General features: G+C 38.2%; 1 protein-coding gene and 1 long non-coding RNA gene across 3 annotated transcripts in view; one reads left to right on the forward strand and one right to left on the reverse strand.

Moving 5' to 3' along the window:
* LOC132122096 (uncharacterized) overlaps positions 1-17,121 on the reverse strand; it is a 780,856-nt gene that overhangs the window by 753,356 nt on the left and 10,379 nt on the right. The gene's annotated exons all lie outside the window — the stretch shown is intronic.
* The window catches only part of adprh (ADP-ribosylarginine hydrolase), a 207,155-nt gene continuing 206,590 nt past the window's right edge, over positions 16,557-17,121 (forward strand). Inside the window, exon 1 of one of the 2 annotated variants that reach the window (XM_059531981.1) lies at positions 16,557-16,772. In XM_059531981.1, the coding sequence (XP_059387964.1) occupies positions 16,765-16,772 (8 nt within the window). In that variant the 5' untranslated portion in view covers positions 16,557-16,764. The remainder of the gene's footprint in view (positions 16,773-17,121) is intronic. The other variant, XM_059531980.1, reaches the window with a different exon arrangement.

Genomic DNA, 17,121 nt, shown 5'->3' on the forward strand with positions numbered 1-17,121 from the left:
GAGAAACAGACAAATATTAGCGTAGATGCCATTCTTCTAATGATGTAGCAAGTACATAGGTTGTTATGGGAAGTGTTTCCGGTTCCGGTTTACCTAATTAATGCAGCCTAAAAATCCGGATTTGGATAATAAAAGCATATTAGTATGTTATGTGTATGCCAGGTTAAAGAGATGGGTCTTTAATCTAGATTTAAACTGCAAGAGTGTGTCTGCCTCCCGAACAATGTTAGGTAGGTTATTCCAGAGTTTGGGCGCCAAATAGGAAAAGGATCTGCCGCCTGCAGTTGATTTTGATATTCTAGGTATTATCAAATTGCCTGAGTTTTGAGAACGTAGCGGACATAGAGGATTATAATGTAAAAGGAGCTCATTCAAATACTGAGGTGCTAAACCATTCAGGGCTTTATAAGTAATAAGCAATATTTTAAAATCTATGCGATGCTTGATAGGGAGCCAGTGCAGTGTTGACAGGACCGGGCTAATATGGTCATACTTCCTAGTTCTAGTAAGAACTCTTGCTGCTGCATTTTGGACTAGCTGTAGTTTGTTTACTAAGCGTGCAGAACAACCACCCAATAAAGCATTACAATAATCTAACCTTGAGATCATAAATGCATGGATTAACATTTCTGCATTTGACATTGAGAGCATAGGCTAATTTAGATATATTTTTGAGATGGAAAAATGCAGTTTTACAAATGCTAGAAACGTGGCTTTCTAAGGAAAGATTGCGATCAAGTAGCACACCTAGGTTCCTAACTGATGACGAAGAATTGACAGAGCAACCATCAAGTCTTAGACAGTGTTGTAGGTTATTACAAGCAGAGTTTTTAGGTCCTATAATTAACACCTCTGTTTTTTCAGAATTTAGCAGTAAGAAATTACTCGTCATCCAGTTTTTTATATCGACTATGCAATCCATTAGTTTTTCAAATTGGTGTGTTTCACCGGGCTGCGAAGAAATATAGAGCTGAGTATCATCAGCATAACAGTGAAAGCTAACACCATGTTTCCTGATGATATCTCCCAAGGGTAACATATAAAGCGTGAAGAGTAGCGGCCCTAGTACTGAGCCTTGAGGTACTCCATACTGCACTTGTGATTGATAGGATACATCTTCATTCACTGCTACGAACTGATGGCGGTCATATAAATACGATTTAAACCATGCTAATGCACTTCCACTGATGCCAACAAAGTATTCAAGTCTATGCAAAAGAATGTTGTGGTCAATTGTGTCAAACGCAGCACTAAGATCCAATAAAACTAATAGAGACATACACCCACGATCAGATGATAAGAGCAGATCATTTGTAACTCTAAGAAGAGCAGTCTCAGTACTATGATACGGTCTAAATCCTGACTGGAAATCCTCACATATACCATTTTTCTCTAAGAAGGAATATAATTGTGTGGATACCACCTTTTCTAGTATCTTGGACAGAAAAGGGAGATTCGAGATTGGTCTATAATTAACTAGTTCTTTGGGGTCAAGTTGTGGTTTTTTGATGAGAGGCTTAATAACAGCCAGTTTGAAGGTTTTGGGGACATGTCCTAATGACAATGAGGAATTAATAATAGTCTGAAGAGGATCATCATCAGCGAATGATTCTGAGAGAAAACGTTTGCTAATGAAACAAATGCTACTTTCATGCATCTGATTATCAGATAAATCTCGTGCTCTTATTTTAAGGTCGTTGTTAATGCTGTGGTTAATTTTAAAAGTTTCCTTCGTATATTCGGTTCATCCGCATTGTTTAAAAACATTTATCATTCAATGGATCTGTGCGTATGATTTAGACACTTACATTTCTTCTCCGTCCATGCAATAAACACAGCTGTCGACGGCTCCGGTAACGCTGTCGGTAAGATGCAGAGAGCCATTGACAAACTACAGAAAAGTAAAGCTACTTCACTTTAGTATTACTGGCCACAAATCCTATAGATCACACGTCAGCTGCGTCAGAGACGAACGGAGCGCGAGCGCAATCCTGTGACAGTCTCACGCCTGGTTCACACCGGACGCGGAAGCGACGCGGAAGCGGTGCGGAACGGAAAATCAGTCTATAGCCCCACCTTTTGTCAAAAGTGGGGGGGTTAGTTTTAGCTATTGGTCTTATCAAGACGGACAACTTTCTAATTTACAGTCATAAGCTACGACCAACAGGAAGTTGGCTATTTTGACTTGAATATGGATTTTTGGGGAAATTCTGCTGTGAATTAATGCATAGTGCTCAGACGAGAAGTACACTTGACACACCAAACTTTGTCTACATGTTGAAAAAACATTGAGGAACTTAAATTGCGAATGGGTTTTGGATAGCTTGAATGGTTTTGCCGTGGTGATTTTTTGAAATGACCGTAAAAAGGGAATCATTAATTGTATTGTATTTTTAAATTGCAGCTTCCAAACACGTCAAATAATTTTTTCATACAGATGAAAAAGTCATTCTGAGGAAATATGCATAGTTTCACGACTTTACAACACTGTATGGATAACAGAAAATTATAAAAACTGTCAGACATCTCATCTCACTCTGTCCCTCTGTTTGAGTATATGTGCTTAGACTTCCATTGTCTGAGAGAAATAGCGCCCCTACAGGTGCAATTCCCGGACTAAAAAAGGGAGGAGACTCTCTTTTAGTTTCACTTTTAAACAGTGGCGCCCCCAGAAAATGTTAACAGGGGTGGCAAAATGAGGCCACAGTAAATTTTGGGGGTGGCACATTAAAATAAAGAAAAAAAAATGAAGGTTTGCAATATAGACAAAAAGTTATATCTCTGTGAGTTCTAGGATTTTATCGACAACGATAATTACACTATTTTGCTGAGTGTTATTGTGCTGATATCTTATTTTTAATTGTGCAGACACCTGAGTTTTTTTTTTTTACCTTTACACCATTGTTTCTAAAAGTGTGCACCATATTGTAGGTCAAATACTTGCATTTGGGCTGTTACCAAGCAAATGCAATCAGTATCAACAAAATTGATCTTTGCAATGTAGATAAAACAGAAGCTGCATCTGAAGTGCCATTTAGATGTTTTTACACACTGTTTAATGCAGCTCCGTGGAACATGGAATACTTTAACCTGCAGTTACAAATGAACAAATAATGTTTTGATATTTTAAAGATAAAACATTGAAAACTGATGTTTGAAATTATTTAAAAAATGAAAAGGTTCCATTAAATGTGAAATTAAAACCGCCAATAGGTGGCAGCGAGTCACTGTTAATAAGTGAGTCATTGCGATTGAACCGAATCATTTAAACGGTTGATCCATTCAGGAACGAAACACTTTAATGTTGCTCAGACAGGGCCGGCCCTGACCAATTTGCTGCCCTAGGAAAGATTTTACCTGGCGCCCCATGCATCACAGCCCATTTCACCCTGTCATTGTGTTCATGATTTAGCATATATATATATATATATATATATATATATATATATATATATATATTACACACACACACATTACAGCAGAACTGTTTCCAACACTCATAATAAAACAGAATATTAGAATGATTTCTAAAGGATCATGTGATAGACCGGATGTCACATGTGACACTGAAGAATGGAGTAATGATGCTGAAAATTCAGCTTTGCATCACAGAAATAAATGATACTTTAAAGTATAATAAATTGAAAACAAATTATTTTAAATTGTAATAATATATCACAATATTAAAATTTTTTCTGTATTTTTGATCAAATAAATGCAGGCTTGAAGAGCAGAAGAAACTTCTTTCAAAAAAATTAAAAATAGTAATGTTTCCAAACTTTTGGCTTGTACTGTATCCCCTGCACAACTGTAGAGTAAAACATTAATAAAAAAAGTGATAATAAAAAATGCGTCTTAAAACTGACATGATTGTACAAAATCACAGTCTGGGGACTCAGAACTCAGAACAACTGCTAACATTAAGTTTTAGGTAAAAATAACTGCCATGAAATTATAGTATCTTACTCCTATGCAATAAATTGTTCTTTCACTACATCTCTTTACCTCTGTCTTTATCCTCTTCTCTTCTTTTTGGCACTGTATCTATCGCAGACTATGCTCATTTATAATGTGTCATGTAAATTCGGCCTTCCGTCACAATCAGGAAACTTGCACTGTGTCTAGAACTGGCGCGAGCTGCCAGGCCCGTTTCTACGAGCTGTGTGTTAACAAAAGCAGTGCTGTCTACATTGGATGCGGCGTCGGGCACGCTACACAACAAATTACCAACAACTGATCGCGCGCGCTCTGTTTCTGACGCACTTCAAGCACTCGATGGATAGGGGAAGATTGAATAGCCGGACTTTTTTTTTTTTTTTTTGCTTTATTTGGTAGTATTTCGAATTAATGTTTTTTAAATAGTAGCCTATTATAAAAAAAATATATATGTAAAAAAAAAAAAAAAAAAAAAAAAAATTCACTGGTTCACTCATTCTGGCGCCCCTATGGATGAGTGGCGCCCTTAGCATTTGCCTATACCGCCTATACCGCGGGCCGGCCCTGTGCTCAGAGACGCAAAACTGTGGCTGCAGCAGGTGCTGCACTTTTTTTTCACTTCTTAAACTATTGTGAATTTACATTCTGCATTTAAATTAATAGGACCCACTGTAAATAATCCTAGGGGTGGCCGCAGGGGTGGCCAGAGTTTATACGGCCACCCCTGGCCACCCCTTGGGGGCGCCCCTGCTTTTAAATCGGTTAAAATACAAATAAATACTTAGATTTAATTCAAACTGACAAGCTAAACCAACATATCTGATTATTACCGGCTCAGGGCTCATTAATAATTGAAGTGATACGTGAGAAATAAGAGAGATGAATCACCGCTCTGAGCAGGAGCGTGTGGAATGACGAGCTCAGAAAAAAACGAGTTTATTCTTCTTTTATAGCTTTTAAAAATGAAATATTAACGCGATATCACACAATTCACCAATTAGAACACACCAAGAGCTAAATTCATATGTTTTTGAACTGTTTGTGTGAAAATGAAATATTTGCGGCTGCCTATAATCACCGCTCCGATCAGCGCGTACAGTGTCACGATGTCAAAACAAAGACTTTATTCTTGTTTAAGAGCTTTTTAAAATAAAATATTACCACAAATGCACACAATACACCCATTATAACATAACAAAAGCTAAATGCAGGTGTTTGTGACCCGTTTAAGTGTGAAAGACTTTGACAGCACGACTGGCAGAATAACATATATCCCTCGAGCTGCAGGATTCTGCCTTTCATCGTACGAACAAACACATCACGGACAAGATTATTTCAAAATACATAATAGCTTGGCGAATATAAACGAAAACAGCCACGTGAACATAAACCGTTGAGAAATAAATCTGAAGTGGATCTACTGGATTTGAATATTAAGTGACCGCATTTACCAGCTGCTTGTGTCTTCAATTTTAATCTATATAAAAAAGGAAACTCATTCGTCTTGGCTGCTTTTTTATGTGTGTAGGTATTTATTTATTTATGTATTTTGCTCTAACGAGAATTAATCTATATTTAATTAAATCAAGTACATTTTATTTTACATTTGATTTGTCCATTTCTCCATCTAAATGCCTAAAAACCAAAAACATGCTCTATTATACTATTGTTAGCAATTTCTTTATCGTCCAATTTATCTGGCGTACACACTTTTATTTTCATAATAAACTTGTTTGTTAGATTATAGACAGTTACAGTGGTCTATAATAAATATTAACGGGTTTTATTCAAGCTGTTTAGAATGATTGAAGTAGGCTAATTTTTTGAAATGTAAATCCAAAAAAATAAATTAAATAAATAAATAAATAAAAAACAATGGAAAACAATAACTGTTGTACTTTTTTATACATTTTGTATAATTTCAGTTTATGCATTATAATTATAAAAACAAAAATAAATTTAGCCACTCACATAGAAATATCTTAGGCCTTATCCTTTTCTGACAGTTTTAGGGATTTTTAAAAATCCTAAAAAACCTTATTTGTGCTGCAAATAATAATTTCAAACTCATTTGATACTGACCTCTGACACCCTGTGACATGTATCTGAATTTTCATAATCTCATGGATGTAACAGTAAATCTGTTCAGCTCACAGATCAAGACTAAGCTGTAATGCAAGCAGAACTTTCACAAATGCTTATAAGTCATTAAAGGATTTTATAACACTGCAAAATAATGTCTAATTTGTTAACATTAGTAAATGCATTGGTAACACTTTATAATAACTGCACTCATTAGTAAATAGTCAGTTCATGCTTTATAAAGTCTTGTCCCAACATTAATAGTCATTAGTAAGCAGCTTATAAATACAGCTATAAATAACTTTTTCTTGGTTTATAAGCACATATATTACAAAGGAGAGTAAAGGGTCAGTTATCTTCCTAAGAAAAAGAAAAACAAACAAACAAACACAACACAGATTGATACAGAACTCAGAAATATTTATTTAAATATGCAATAAAAGGAATCCATATACTTATCCATATCCATATACTTAACCATATATATATATATAGTAGGAGCCATTTTGGTGATGGTAAAGGTTTTGTCCACTGGGTGGTGCTGTGGCTATGTTTAATTAGAGAACCTGAGCAACAAGTGTGTATTGGTATTTGGGAAGCACACAGTTTTTGAGTGCACTGCAGACTTGCTCTCAAGGTGGATTCTGGTTGTACGCGGTCCATAAGGTATGGCTTTGTGTGTACATGTGAACAAGGAGAGGCCACAAGAAGTTTGAGATCATGTTTAATGGAGCTCAAGTAATAAAGAAAGACATTTGTTATGCATCTACATTCGTCTGCATGGACTCTGTACGTGTTTTAAACTTGCTTACTCCTATTATCAACGGCATTGGAAAACCAGTACACACACACACACACACACACACACACACATATATATAAACAAATTTATCAAGTGTACAGCTGTACAGTTGAATTTTTTTTTCGTCTTGAAAAAAATATTTCTGTGCTCTGTATCCCTCTGTGTTGTGTTTAACTTGTTTGGTAGATTAATGTTCCTTTAAATCTCCTTTGTGAATGCTTTAAATGTATAAATAGTCTTCACTTTAGATGAGTTAACAAAAATAGATAGCTGGAAACTATTAAATTTTTCATAAAAAACTGACTTTATCATGAATTACAGCAGAAATATATGTTAATTAAGCAGTTATTAACACACTGACCAACTATTATCATGTCTAAATAATAAGATTTATATATTTACACTAAAATAGTTTATTAATCATTTAATTTCACTTTCTTAATGATCTCATGAACCACTGAGAACTTTATAGCTCAAGAACAAAACATTTATAGCTGTATTTATGAACTGCTTAATAATGCCTATTAAAGGAGGGCTATTATTATTTTTCACTTTTTCAACTTTAGTTATACTGTAATGTTGCTGTTTCAGCATAAAAAAGTTCTGCAAAGTTACTAAGCTGAAAGTCCAATTCAAAAGGAGATATTTTATTTATTTATTTATTTAACAAAAAACCCTTTTTAAAAACTATAATGAACAAATTGTTTGGACTACAACAAATATTGTCCGGGATTTGTGATATCACAAATATGGACGAATGGGATGAAACTTGGTTGAGCTGCACTAGAGAAGGCAACGAGTGTGATATATATATATATATATATATATATATATATATATATATATATATATATATATATATATACAGTATGTAGTTGACCATGAAGGCTGGAAGAGAACAAAACTCCTTATATTCAGGTGAGCAGAATTATTAGGCACTTTTTCCTTTACTGATAAAATGAGCCAAAAAAAGAGATTTAACTCAGACTAAAAATGTGTTACTAAAGTTAAATATATTGTTCTGTGAATGTGATTTCAAAGTCTAGATGATTCGGATTAACCCTTTAACTGCCGTATCCCTTAAAACATGACTGCCAGAGGGCTATTGTGAATGCAAGTGCCCGCTGGGCACAGTTTACCTGATGGCTTGAGCCCGCCATCACTGCTTGCAGCTATATTTTTGTTATTGTTTTTTGTTGTTGTTTTTTAATTTATAGCATGTTCCTTACTTGATTTTTATTCAGGTGTGTTATATGTTCACATTTTAGACAGAAAATAAAGATTTTATTCAAATGTTACATTGTGAATGTATTTTCTTGGACTGAAATATATGCAGGTCAAAATATATATAAAATATATATTTTTATATATATATACATGGCCGTGGGAAGTAGGGGTGCTGCATGTGCTGCAGCATCCCCGTTGGAAAATGCAGACATTACAGCACTCTCTGACAGATGCAAAAAAATAAATACATAAACGTATTAAAACATTTTTTTAAATCCTCCTGTTTGTTATTAACCTAAGAAGTTTATGCACGAGGAGGTTTTGAGCAAAACTAAATAATTATTGACCCTTTCGCACGTACGTACGATCACACCGGTGTGATCAGTCTAGGCTGGTCCCAGTGCATGACTTGATCAACTACTAAATTCAAATGTGCTTTCACGTGTTGGCTGGCGCTGAGCCAGAGAGAGGCGCGTTCAGAGCATAGGTTCAGAGCTGTCATATATCACAACTTTTCAGTGTTTTCAGCCACATAATGTTTATTTTAGGTTTCAGACATATAAGTACTAAAAAAACAATACATTTAGAGTTTGTAAAATACACACTGATGTCAAAGGAAGAGGCAATAATAATCATTTCCATTATAATTAGACACGTTGTTTTATTCATATCAGATACACATGTGTAAGTAACTTTAAAGTTTACTCTATTCTTCTCCCAGTTCACCAGCCACTTACTTTTATGTATTTCGGGAGAAGTGGATGAATTCACGTGTTGTAAATCCAACAAACCCTATTCTCTGAACTGCGTCTGCGGCACAAACTAAGATGCCGTCGCGCATACAGCTCAACTAACGCGATCGTTATAAAGGTGTTTTAAAACACTTCCACTTGCATATATTTGACAATCGGAATTTCAGATATTTCATGCCATATCTAACAAATTTGTGAATATTTTGAATAAAAAGGAAAAATGACATAAAAGCAGATCATCATTCATTCAGCTCTTTTGTTGTTGCGGCGTGTCACGTGACAAGCAATGACGCGTCACCATGGAAACCATAAAGTGACACATTCTAAATAATGGTCGCCTTTAAAAACTCGCCCTGGGAGGTCAGCCAGAATGCATCATTGTCAACTGACCTCACGTTGAACGTCAAGGCGAAGACGTTGCAACAGTGAAGGTATAAAAATAATAATTAAAAAAACGTGAAGGTATCTAGCTATAATTATTTTGGTACACCAGCTTTTAAAAAGAGCACGACGGAAGTCCAGAGAATACAGGAAAGCATCCCGAAACCGACCAGCTCTTCGCCAGAGCCTAGTAGGCCTGCTAGTTTTGCCTCAGAGACCGCCAAGACCTGCGGTAACAACCCTCACGAGCCTGCCGCTCCTCCATGCAATGCTGCTAGCACTGGTGGTGGATTTAGCACGCTAGCTGCATTTGAGGAGCCTTTCCAGCCATCTAACTTTGTTTTTCCTAGTAGACATTTTGGAACAGAAACTTTCAATCGTGCATTCACACCAGCTTGGTTTAACAAATGGAAGTGGCTGCATTACGTGACTGAGACCAATCGAGTTTTGTGTTTTGCTTGTCTGAAAGCAATAGAAAAAAAACTTATCAATGCAGACAGTTTTAGGGTAGACAACCCATTCGTGTCAGGCGGCTTTGGAAACTGGCGTAAAGCCACTGCAAAATTCAAGGAACATGAACGATCAAAGTTACACATGGATTCAGTTCAAAGACATGCTGCTTTGGGTAATTTGCCTATCAATGCCCTCCTGTCCAATGCTCTTGCCGAACAGCAGGGGACCGCTCGACATGTTTTGGAACTACTGTTTAGATCCATCAGATACCTGGGCAGCAAGGGGATGCAGTTCAGGGGTGACACTACACGTGATGGAATCCTTTACGAACTGATGTTGGAACGCACCTATGATCTCCCTAAAGAACGAGAGTGGGTGATGAGAAGAGACAACTGGATGTCCAACACCATACAAAGTGAAATTATCCAACAGTTTGCCCATGCTATTCAGAGGGATATTGTCACCCGTTCATCGGAATCCAGATTTTATGGATTAACAGCTGATGGGACTACTGACATGAGCACAACAGAGCAGTTCTCGTGTAATTTGCAATTTGTTGACAGCAGCCTGGAGTCTCACTGTTTATTTTTGGGATTTTATAATGCACAGGACAGCACTGGACAAACTCTTTTCTCCTGCATCAAGGATGTGTTTTTGAGACTGAACATTCCAATCGAACGCCTTGTAGCATACTGCTTTGATGGAGCCAGTAATATGTCCGGGTGCTTTTCAGGAGTGCAGGCTCGCCTCAAAGAATTGTGCCCTCAGACAATGTATGTACACTGTAACAACCACGCGCTGGACTTGGTGCTCCAAGAAGTTGCTTGTGAAGTGAGCCTTGTGGCCGACACTTTGAATTTTGTACGGAGTGTTGACACTGTAATTGGAGAATCGCCAAAGCGCAAACAGCTTTTTGAGTCGCTTTTCGGTTGCGATGAGGTTGCGGTTAACATCCTAGGCCTTTGCCTGACGAGATGGTGCGTCCGCGCCACAGCCATCAAACGCGTCTGTTTCTCTTACAGTACTCTTCTGGCTACACTCAATTTGCTGAAAGATGACAAGAAGCTGCTCAGAGGGGACAGCAGATCAAAGATTGGGGGACTGTGGAACCAAGCCCGAAAAGGGAGAACATTTTTCGGTCTTCTCTGTTGCCAAGCACTGTTCGAACCCTGCGAGGCAGTGGCCCGGGGCCTGCAGAGCTCCAAAGCAAGTGCCCTTGGTGCACTTGAATGCGCAAATGTGCTCAAAGATCGCATAGTGGCACTTCGGGATGATGACATTGTGGAGGAGATGGTCCACAAGGTTGAAGCATGTGCTTCAGAGATGGACCTGAAAATGCCAGACACCACCGCAAGAGTGAGCAGAACCCTGGGCCGCTTTCGCCAAACCACGGAACCAGAGGCAGTGGTGCACAACGCAGCAACAGTGATTTGGCGACATCAGTTTTACCAGGCTGTTCACTTGGTGTCATCGGAGCTGAAGAAACGGTTTGATCAAGACAGTATGACACTAGCAACGAGCCGAGAGAGGGCAGTAATAGTGGCAGCAGGAGGAGGAACTGTTGATTTGGAGCCCCTTCAGCTTCCCAAGGAGCTGGACAAAGACCGCCTTAATCTCCAGCTCAAAATGCTTTGCGATGTCACCAGAGAATCTCAATGTAGCACAATGAGAGATGTAGCATCATGCCTATCTAAGCTCCATCCTCAAACGAGAGCTCTGTTTACTGAGGCTGAAAAACTCATACAATTGTGTCTGTGTTTACCTATATCAGTGGCCTCATCCGAGCGATCATTCTCCAACTTGCGCCAATTAAAAACATGGTTAAGGTCCATCATGACGCAGATGAGACTCACACACTTGTCCCTGATGAATGTCCACACAGACATTTTGAATGCTTTGGACATCCATTCCCTCATGAGAGACTTTATCTACTCAGCTCCTGAGCGCCAAGCCACATTTGGAGTAATTTAACAGGAGCACCCTGCTCAAGGTTAAATGTTTGGTTTATTATGAGCTGCAGCTGAGCAGTTTAACATAACATACACATTAATTTCACACTGATAATTTTGCTGGAGAAATGTATTTGGTTATATTATTGTGTGCTGTGCAAATTTGGCTTTTGAAATGGTGAAAATGTGCCTATATTTCGATATGTTCGTGTGCGCTCTCAGCCTGTGGACCGTTTTAATTATTCGTAGGCTATTTTTATGTTCTTATTAGCTGTGTTCTGTGAGTGTGTGTCTGCGCCCTGACAGAGCCATAATTTTAAATAACGTAGGCTTATATGTGCTGTTAAAAATATTTGCTTTTGTGGATGTTCTTGTCCGCTGTGCGCGACAACCTTTGGGAGCTGTTTAACTATCTTGGCTATTTGTACGTGTCTGCTAAGTGCAACGGAGTCTGGTTACAAGATTAGTATAAATATGTTTAATTCTTATTAGTGTGTGTTTACTTTGTTATTAGACTTAGACATTATTAAGAGGTGTCCACTTGACATGCAAAAAATGCACCTCCCACTACAGCAATCCCAACTTAAAACCTCTTCCCACGGCCCTGTATATATAAAAAAAATGGCCAAAAATGTATTTGTAGAAAATATATTTATGTAAATATATTCTGAAATATATTTTAGCAAATATATTTTTTGGCCATTTTTTGTATATTATGAAATATATTTGAAAATATATTTTCTTACCGTATGGGAATTACCAATAGAGACCAACAGGGACCATTACAGTAGGGCTGCAACTAACGATTATTTTGATAATCGTTTAATCTGTCGATTATTTTTACGATTAATCGATTAATCGGTTTATGTACTTATATTTTAGTTTTTTCCATTTTTTCCCCAAGTAAATTATTAATAAATGGTCTTTATCCTTCAGCATAGATTTTTTAAGAGATTTTAACCATTTTGCACTGTCATATCTTCATCAAAAATATACCTGGAGTTGTTTTATTGTGTTAGTAATCCTTTGTCGAACTTTTTTGCAATCAGAACACTGACCCATACTCTAGCAAATTTCACAAGGAGATTTCAAATAATGTTTTCACCATGGCAGTCCTTAGAGCTCCTAAAGTAGTTTAACATCCCGAACAAAGCTTATTAAGGAATCTTTCAGAACATATTTTCACGAAGAATAAGGATAAAACAGAATAAAATTGCAGTGCATTGTATTTTATTATTTACTGGGAAACAGCTTTATAGCTTATGCTGTGAAATTGTAAACAATCCTTCGAATAAAGTGCCAATGGCATGAAACCTGAATGGAACTCACAATTTAAAGTAAAATCCATCAGAAGGTTGTCCAGAAAAAAAATTGGACACACACAAAAAACCTGCTGTGTGAAAAAGAGCAGTGAATACTTAAAAAAAAAGAAAATTTCAAATATCTTAAAAAATTTACCTCTCTCATTCAGTCATAATTAGGCTGCACGACTGAATTTTGAACTGGTAAACGACAAACTGATCACAGAACATGTTTGTAAAGCTTTAAATGTTAACTGTTAAAAAGCAATGTTATCAGCTTTTACGACTAAACATTTGCAAACAACATTAAACTGGAGAATCTGCACAAATGAAAGTCTTAGGGGCCGTTCACAAATCGCGCTTAAAAACGCGTGGAAAACGCTAGGCGCACCGCTTTCTCCTTCTTTCCAAAGCGCTCGGGCAGAAGCGTCCCTGAGGCGTCTGCCTTTGCTAAGCAACCATGACGTGCTCTCTCCTTGAAGACGCGGAAATTTCAGCAAAGTATAAATGGATTTGCAGCTCAAAAAATCGCTTGCAGTAGCTCTGCTACTAAATTTATTTCAAAATGGAAATCCATATACAACTATGATCAGCTGTTCCTTTCATCTTGACTGAGCTTTTAACGTTGTTACGGGAAAGGATGAAGCTGATTGGTTAGTTCTTGTCACATGACCCGCGGTGCGCTTGCGGCATTCTGAAAAGTTGAAATGTTTTTAACTCGATGCAGTGCGGTGTTGGAAATAACGAACTTGAGCGCGCAAAAGACGCGACATGTGAACGTCCCCTTAAACAGTTCAGTAGTGCAGAGTTTACAGGTTACTCTTCTTTTTTAAAGGCTCAAAGTAAAATACTCCCACATCACGCTGAATGCTGCAGAGACGCTCTTCGGGAAGCATGTGACATAAAACGAGGCCAGCTATTGGCTATTCGCTACTTCTCCTGCTGTACTGGCTGAGTAAAACCTCCGGTGGCTCATTACCAGAGATGGGACCAAGTCACACATGTGCAAGTCTCAAGTAAGTCTCAAGTCTTAACCTTCAAGTCTCAAGTAAGTCCCAAGTATTTTTTTCTTGGGCAAGTCAAGTCAAGTCAAGTCACAAGTTATGTCAAGTCAAGTCAAGTCAAGTCCTGTAGTAAGTCAAGTCAAGTCCAAGTCAAGTCACCTTATTATTGTAATTTTACCTGCAGAATCTGGTCTGAATAAAGTTAAAGACAAGATATAAGTAACAGTAAATTAAAATAATTTGGATTTGCATTGTAAATACTCATGTTCAGTAAAATACATCATGGAATCAAACAAAATTGTAACTTCATAAAATTATTTATTTTTCACTTCTGCCAACAGAAATGTTTTACATTTTCAACATTGAGTCCATAAAACAAATAACAGCTAAACATCCAACAGACTCCTCTCTGAACACCCCCCCCCCCCCTCCTCTCTCTCTCTCTCTCTCTCTCTCTCTCTCTCTCTCTCTCTCTCAAACGACGTGACATGACATGACATGACATTCGGCCAAGTATGGTGACCCATACTCAGAATTCGTGCTCTGCATTTAACCCATCCGAAGTGCACACACACAGAGCAGTGAACACACACACACACTGTGAACACACACCCGGAGCAGTGGGCAGCCATTTATGCTGCGGCACCCGGGGAGCAGTTGGGGGTTCGATGCCTTGCTCAAGGGCACCTAAGTCATGGTATTGAAGGTGGAGAGAGAACTGTACATGCACTCCCCCCACCCACAATTCCTGCCGGCCCGAGACTCGAACTCACAACCCTTCGATTGCAAGTGCGATTCTCTAACCATTAGGCCACAACTTCCCCTCAAACACAGTTTACATACAACATTAAACTTTCTTACATTTCTCCTCTCTCTCTCTCTCTCTCTCTCTCTCTCAAGTTCAAGTTCAAGTTGCTTTATTGGCATGACATTTGAGTTACAGTATTGCCAAATTTAGCATTTAGATACAGAATAAAATATGATTACAATAAAATACAATAAAAATAGCAGCAGCAGATAATATTTCTAATATTAATAATAGTAATTATATAGAATTAAGAATATAAAATAAAACAGTTGAATACAATAAATTATCCCTTTCGTATGGTGTGTATGGTGTATAAATATTTAGTAGCTATTGTGACTGCCGTCTCATTCTCTCCAAGTATATAGAGTAGTTCCTCTGAGTCATTTAGAGACAAGAATGAAGGATTCAACGCTACAAACTGTGGGAAGAATGTTTCTCTTGTAGTGCTGTATTTGGGACAGACAAGAAGGAAGTGTTTCTCATCCTGTTTGATTCAGCTCACAGTGTTTGCCTCCCTTCTCTCGGTAGCCAGGATCTTTTATGTCTACCAATCTCTATTTCCAAATCATGATCACTGAGTCGATATTTTGAAAGGATTTGTCTTTCTTTTAATTGCTTGAGTGATAAGTAATTTGCCAGTTTTGTGGTTCTGTTTAGGGCCGAATAACACTGGAGTTTGGTTTGGAGCTCAAATTCATTTTTTTCATTTTTCATCATAATTATACTTCAGATTTTTGTCAATTAGTTTCTGAACGTTGGGGTTGTGATTGGAGTCAGACTCAGTTTGGGTTTCCTTCATCAGGTGAAGCACAAGTGTGTTTCTCTCTCACTCTCTCTCTCTCTCTCACACACACACACACACACATACACACACACACACACACACACACACACACACTCACAATCTCTCTCTCAGAGTACATCCGTAAGTCATTACCTCTATTACAAGGTATTGCACTTGCAAAATATAAGATTCGAGAGTCTTGTCTGCAAGCCGAGCACGATGTGGCCTATCCCACCATGTATGCGCCACCGGTATGCGCGCTCATAATGGAAGCAACGCGGTCGCGACGCGCACGCGGTGCGACACGCTCGACGCCTCAGGGGCGCAACTGCCCGAGCGCTTTGGAAACAATGAGAAAGCGGCGCGACTAGCGATTTCCACGCGTTTTTAGGCGCGAATTATTGACGACAAAAGCGATGACCCTCAGTACCCCTCAAGCTGAGCTGTTGATGTGATGTGATATCTGATCTAAGTGGGCGTGGTCTGCGTAAGGTAGAGAGGGCATGACTGATGATGTCATGACATGACAACGCGATTCTCAGCCTGCGCTCCAGCTGAGTAATCAATTTTATTTTTTTTAAATAATTTATATATCTTATATTCAAACTGAAAACATAATGTGATTAACACTCAAGTCATTCAAGTCATCCTGTCTCAAGTCAAGTCAAGTCCCGAGTCTTTAACTTCCAAGTCCGAGTCAAGTCTCAAGTATTTTATTTTTTGTCAAGTCAAGTCACAAGTCTTAAAAATAGCGACTCGAGTCGACTCGAGTCCAAGTCACCAAGTCACAAGTCCCCATGTCTGCTCATTACTGCCACACTTTGGTCACCGCAGATTTGAAATATGCACGAAATGAGCCGCTTACGGCAAATGAAAGTTATTTAGCAACGAATCGATGACTAAATTAGTTGACAACTATTTTAATGATCGATTTTAATCGATTAAATCGATTCGTTGTTTCAGCTCTACATTACAGTGTCCATTAAAACCATCAGAATTCCCATTAGAACCATTAAAACCATGACAAATTCTGTAATGGTTTATATTGTTTGTTTCAGAATTAAATGCTAAAACGGCTTGCCATACGTTTCGTCAAGCGAAGGAAACTTTAACAGATAACCCGTGCTGAGCGAGGAGGGGAGCAGATAACACTCCGTATGGGACCTGTCGATCGGAATTAATACAACTTGAAAATATAAGAGTAGAAAGTAAAAAGTTTGGATCCGCGGCGGTTTCCAGCCACTCCTCCGATAACGGGCCATTGAAGCTGGCGTGACAGTGAACTATGGACTGGTGAGTCACATGCGCTGCGTTCTCGTGAAACTTTGATATGAGGACCTACAATAACGCAATACGTTGCAGTACAGTAGACCAACACTCACACAAAATAGCAGTCAATACGAACACTTTCATAATAACGTTTCATGAGCCTGTTCCTGGGATTATACAATCGTCGACGCTTGTATAATCGCACCCCGCCGGCATTTCAACGTTGATTCAACGTTGAAACAACGTCAGGTACCAGGGTTGAATCAACGTTGAATTACCTTTCGATTTTGCAAATTGGATCAACGTTGAAATCACGACGTTGATTCACCGTTGAAATCGTGAAGTTGATGCACGGTTGAAATCACGACGTTGA

This window comes from Carassius carassius, chromosome 40 (genome assembly GCF_963082965.1).
Source record: "Carassius carassius chromosome 40, fCarCar2.1, whole genome shotgun sequence".
Lineage (NCBI taxonomy): Eukaryota > Metazoa > Chordata > Actinopteri > Cypriniformes > Cyprinidae > Carassius > Carassius carassius.